Source organism: Triticum urartu, chromosome 4A, assembly GCF_056163025.1.
Source record: "Triticum urartu cultivar PI428250 chromosome 4A, HENAU_Tu73, whole genome shotgun sequence".
Taxonomy (NCBI): Eukaryota; Viridiplantae; Streptophyta; class Magnoliopsida; order Poales; family Poaceae; genus Triticum; species Triticum urartu.
The window spans coordinates 14,813,312-14,819,151 of record NC_141876.1 but is presented as its reverse complement, the minus strand read 5'-3'; the positions used below and the strand labels follow the sequence as shown (position 1 = coordinate 14,819,151).

Here is a 5,840-nt window from a genome sequence, read left to right as displayed (position 1 = left end):
GCTGGGTCGGTACGAGTAAGCCATTGCTTGTTGGGCCTTCTTTTTCGCTGGGTCGGGACGAGTGCCCTGTGCTATAGGGCCGGCCCATTCAGGTTTCCTCCACACCCATTTTGGGAATGCTGGAAGGTTCTAGAACCTTCCCAGAACCGGTTTATGTTTTTCTTTATTTGTTTTTTTCTTGTTATATTTCCTTTTTTCATTTCGTAGACAATTTCTGTTCATCAAATTCAAACTTTTTTCATCAACTTCAAAAAATGTTCATTGAATAAAAAAATTGTTCATCGAATAGAAAGAAATGTTCATCAACATAAAAAAATCTTCATAAAATTGAAAATTGTGTTCATAAATACAAAAAATATTCATTAAATTTTAGAAATTTTCATCAAATTCAAATTTTGTTCGTAAAATCTAAAAATGTTCATTAAAAATAAAAAAAATGCCCCTTCTCTGAAATCATAAACATTTTTAAATTTGGAACCATTTTTCAAATTTGAATTTTTTAAATCCCAAATAATACATGATTCGTAATTTTAGCTACTTGCAGCCATCCTCAAAGTGCGTATATTCATTTGGCAAACGGCCATGGATCGTCTGGCCTTCGCTCTTAACCTTCAAAAAGGTCATGGCCTGGGCAACAGGTGTTATGCTTTATGCGGAGCTCTTTAGTCGGATCTTGTGGGGCCTTAGTTATGTTAGCGCACGTGTTGGAGTCGTGATATGTATTTCTGTCTTTTATTATGCTTGGTTTGTAAGAACTTAACGTTGTGCTACCTTAGCCTATGCTGGCTTTATTAATTCAAAGACGTGTGCCCCTTGTGCCTGTTTTCTAAAAGAAAAACAATTCCAGATTATGGAGACAGAAATAAGAATCTCATTGATCATGTAAAAAACTCTCATTGAGGACTTAGAAACAGACAATTCCATTACATAGCTACACTAAACTGGCGAACATTTCTTGATGTTGCTGGAACAATTAGCTCTTCGAGACAGCGGTTAATTGTGTCTCCGCAACAACCCGCTATGCAATTCATATTTTACCCCCCGCCAAAAACGGACTAATAACTAAGGAGGGTTAATTCAGGCGTCGAAGCTGATCTCGGCCTCGTCGTCCTCGTCAACAAAGAGGAAGTGTGAGGCTCCGTCGATCACCATCTTGCCGTCCTCCCTCGCCCTGCTCAAGTGCTCGCACGGGCTGACATCGAACGTCAGGCTAGCCTTCTCGCCGGCCTCCAGATGCTGGCTCTGGAACCCAACCAGCTGGCTCGCCGGGCGCCCACCCGTCGCGTTGGGCCACCGGAGGAACATCAGCACCGAGTGATTTCCGTCCATGGGACCGTGGTTCTCCACCTCGACCACCGCCGGGAACTTGAGCTGTTCGCACCGCTCGGGCCCGATCTCCTCCACGTCGTAGTGGCTCGCGCCGCCGTCCGCCGCTGGCGTCGAGGTCAGGCTGGCGAGCAGACTCTTTTGATGCCCGGCCAGTCCTGAGGCTGCCAGCCGGCGGGAGAACCTGGAGTAGCTGAGGCCGTAGCCGAACTTGTAGACGACCGGTCCCCGGTAGAAGCGGTAGCTACGGCCGGGGTAGCCGGTGGCCGGGTCGGCGCGCATCCGCATGTCCGTCATGGGCACCCTCATGTACTCCTCGGGGTACCACGTCACCGGCAGCCTGCCGCTGGGGTTGTGCTCTCCGAAGAGCACGTTGGCGATGGCAAGCCCGCCGGCCTGCCCGGGGTACCCGGCCCACACGATGGCACCGATCTTGGGGTTGAATTTCGCGAACGTCACGTCGACCGGGCCGCCGGTGAGAAGCACCAGGATCACCGGCCGTTTCGCCGCGCGGGCCACGGCTTCGATGAGGCTCTGCTGCTGTCCGGGGAGCAGCAGGCTCGTCCTGTCCCGCCCTTCCTCCTCCTGCACGTGGCTCGTCCCCATGAACAGGATCACGTGGTCCGTCGACCTCGCCACCGCCACCGCCTTGCCCGTCGCAGCGGACCAGCACGCCGTATCGATGCACCCGGGTTCGGACCTTACGTCCTTGACGTACCCCTTGAGCCCCAGGAGTGGCGTGATGGTCTCGCACGGCGGGCCGAAGTAGTTGCCGAGGAGCGCCCCGGGGTCGTTGGCGTTGGGGCCGATGACGGCGGTCGACCCGACCGTCCACCGGCGGAGCGGGAGGGTGCCGGCGTCGTTCTTGAGCAGGACGATGCCGCTCTTTGCCGCATGGAGCGCCAGGTTCTTGTGGGCGGGAGAGCACACGTCGTTGGCGCCGAAGTGCCCGTACAGCGGGTTGCTCCGGGGGTCGCCGTTGAAGTGCCCGAGCCGCATCCTCACTGAGAAGAGGTTGATGAGCGTCCTGTCCACGTCCCGCTCCGTCATCTTCCCCTGCCGGAGCGCCGCCATGCCGTGCACCTGCGTGTAGTTCCCGCAGTTCATGTCTATGCCGGCCTTGAGCGTGGTGGCCACCGTGTCCTCCGGCGTGGGCCTGAAGTGCTGCCCGTCGCGCACCAGCGCAATCGCGTCGCAGTCAGAGGCCACGTACCCTTTCAACCCCCATTGCCCCCTGAACGTCTTGGTGAGGAGGTTATAGTCGGCGCAGGCAGGGACGCCATTGACGGCGGTGTAGGCGCACATGACGCAGCTGGCCTGCCCTTCGCCCACGCAGCTCCTGAACGGCGGGTTGAAGGTATCGGCCAGGTCCTGGGGGGTCACCCTGGCGTTGAAGTTGTAGCGGACGGTGCCGCGCCAGTCGTCCAGGTCGTAGGCGGTGGCGTGCTTGCAGCACGCCGAGGTCTGCAGCGTCGTCGGCGAGGGCCCCTGCAGGCCCCTCACGAAGGCGACGGCGTACTTGCTCACCGTGATCGGGTCCTCGCCGGGGGTCTCGTGGCCGCGCCCCCACCGCGGGTCCCGGTAGATGTTCACGTTCGGCGACCAGATGGTGAGCCCCTCCGCCTGCCCGATGTTGTACAACGCCCGCGCCTCCACGCCGATCGCCTACACACCATACCATGTACAATTATAACCCGATGACCAATTATCGCATCTACATAAAAAGAAAAAATTGCACGAATCTCTACGCAAGATCTCATGAATATAATATCGAGTCTCAGGTCGACTAAGATTTAGCAACACTGTTCATATAAATATAATAATCACCTTATATTTATTAAATTAATGACCATGTAAAAAAATCAGAGAGAAGATGCGCTACTTGTATCGATGAAGATCTCGCAGATACGAAGATGAAGTGTACATGAACGGCGGCTACGTGCGTGCATACCTGGCCGATGAAGTACCAGATCCTCTCGTCGAAGGAGGCGGCGGTGAGCAGCACCTGCGGGAAGCTGGTGACGTGCTGGACGGCGCCGGTGAAGTGCATGCCCTTGCCCCACATGGACAGCCCGTGCAGCCCCTCCGACCACCACTTGTACGCCGGCACGCCCAGCCGCGGCACCGCCGCCGCCACGTCGCCCAGCTGCGACACCTTCTCCGCCAGCGTCAGCCGCGCCACCAGGTCCGCCGCGCGCTGCTCCACCGGCAGCCGCTGGTCGCAGAAACGGACGTACGGCGCCCCCGGCCAGCACGAGAACGGCGGCTGGCCACCGGCCGCCGCCCCCATGCACAGCAGCGCCGTGATCGTCGCCATGAGCACGACTATGCCGGCTGAGCCGCCCATGGCGAGCTTCAGCTTTCAGGAGAAAATTGTTAATGGACGAGTACAGAGAGAGAAGATGGGATGTGAGAATTCAGGAGAATGGCAGCTGCTTATATAGCTTTTCCGACTCGCATGTGTGTTTTCACATTGATGGGATATCTTTAATTACGAATATATGGCACTAATTTTCTCCTTCAAATATAAAATGGTAGGATTGTGTGTATTTCTACTGGACATTAATTGGACATTATTTCTATATATATACTATTAATTTTTTTGAAATTATATATACACTATTAATAGTGAGTATATATCCTACGCGGGGATATGCAGATTTGAATAGTACTGAGGATTTCATTTCTGTTCTATTAATGAGAATCCAACTATATATATGCATGACATTAATATTCTGCCAAATATATGCAAGAGGGTGATGTGAAGTTAAATGAGATGTTCAAATCTGAACCGGGCCCAAATGTGGCAACAAACCGGGCCGCACATCTATTACATAGATATATGTGCATATCGGCCGTATCTGCAACTCATCTAATTTATTTGTTTTTGCGAATCTAAATGTTTTTCCTTTATCTAAAAAAATTCTAAATGTTTTTCATTTCTACACGGGGATATGCTGATTTGAATAGGAGGATTTCATTTTTATTAATGAGAATCCAACTACATATATATGTGCATGGCATTAATATTCTGCCATTTTATAAGGAGAGAATTCCTTATTTAACACTGTCTTAAAACTTTTTGCCCTATTTAACACTGCAAAAAAATTTCTTCCCTATCTAACAATGCGTCTAAATTTTATGCCCTTTATGACACTTTTGTCCATTTTAAGCCTTAAGTGTGTTAAATGACACCTGAAAAGACGTTTTTGCCCCTCATGTGATATGTGATACAACGAGTGGGGCAGCTCGCTACCGAATCTAAATAGAAAGGCTCTCGAGTAGGCGGAGGCATGCGGAGCACGGCACCATTGCACTTGCACCCTGCATGTGCGCGTGTTGACCGAGTCCACGAGCTGGTCCTTGTGTATGGAGTGGAATCCGTTTGAGTCCATTTTGGTCAGGGGTATCTTGCTGTCTGGCAAAGACGTGCGCGACGCCTTGCCCAGGTTGCCTCTTGCCAGGACGTGCGGCCGAGAAGCTCGACCACAGGGACGGGGCGTGTACTGTAGTCGACAGCTCATCGACGTATTCCAGATGACCAGTTCATATTATACGAGGGGCAAAACTGTCTTTTTACATGCAATTTAACAATGTTAGATGAAAAAATAGACAAAAATGATTCAATGATAAAACAATAATACTAGTCTATTATGGTTCGAGAGGAGATAGCATGATCCACTCAAACACTACAGTGATTGTGTGTTGAATCAAGAGTAGACACTAAGTGTCATTATTATGGTCGTTTCATTCCGTCCCGCTTAGAAAAGGCTAAGTGGACATCGTCGGTATTGCCTTGCAAAGAGCTTTGCTAAATGTTAGGGCCTTATGTAGAAATTATAGATACGACACAACCTATAGCTAACTTGACAGAGCCCATTGATTTATGTATTAACTGAAAGAAATATGCCCTAGAGGCAATAATAAAGTTGATATTTATATTTCCTTATATCATGATAAATGTTTATTATTCATGCTAGAATTGTATTAACCGGAAACTTAGTACATGTGTGAATACATAGACAAACAGAGTGTCACTAGTTTGCCTCTACTTGACTAGCTCGTTGAATCAATGATGGTTATGTTTCCTAACCATAAACATGAGTTGTCATTTGATTAAAGGGATCACATCATTAAAGAATGATGTGATTAATGATGTGATTGACTTGACCCATTCCGTTAGCTTAGCACTTGATCATTTAGTTTTCTGTTATTGCTTTCTTCATAACTTATACATGTTCCTATGACTATGAGATTATGCAACTCCCGATTACCGCAGGAACACTTTGTGTGCTATGAAACGTCACAACGTAACTGGGTGATAATAAAGGTGCTCTACAGGTGTCTCCAATGGTACTTGTTGAGTTGGCATAAATCAAGATTAGGATTTGTCACTCCGATTGTCGGAGAGGTATCTCTGGTCCCACTCGGTAATGCACATCACTATAAGCCTTGCAAGCATTGTAACTAATGAGTTAGTTGCGAGATTATGTATTACAGAACATGTAAAGAGA

At 49.5% G+C, this 5,840-nt stretch overlaps 1 protein-coding gene across 1 annotated transcript; it reads right to left on the bottom strand.

Moving 5' to 3' along the window:
- Nucleotides 1-874: 874 nt before the first annotated feature.
- LOC147974455 (putative beta-D-xylosidase 7) lies at nt 875-3,751 on the bottom strand. Its single transcript, XM_087517495.1, has 2 exons — nt 3,278-3,751; nt 875-2,991 (listed from the first exon to the last, which is right to left on the bottom strand). The coding sequence occupies exons 1-2, from the start codon at nt 3,671-3,673 to the stop codon at nt 1,078-1,080; spliced, it is 2,310 nt and encodes a 769-aa protein (XP_087373621.1). The 5' UTR covers nt 3,674-3,751; the 3' UTR covers nt 875-1,077.
- Between the last annotated feature and the right edge of the window lie 2,089 nt (nt 3,752-5,840).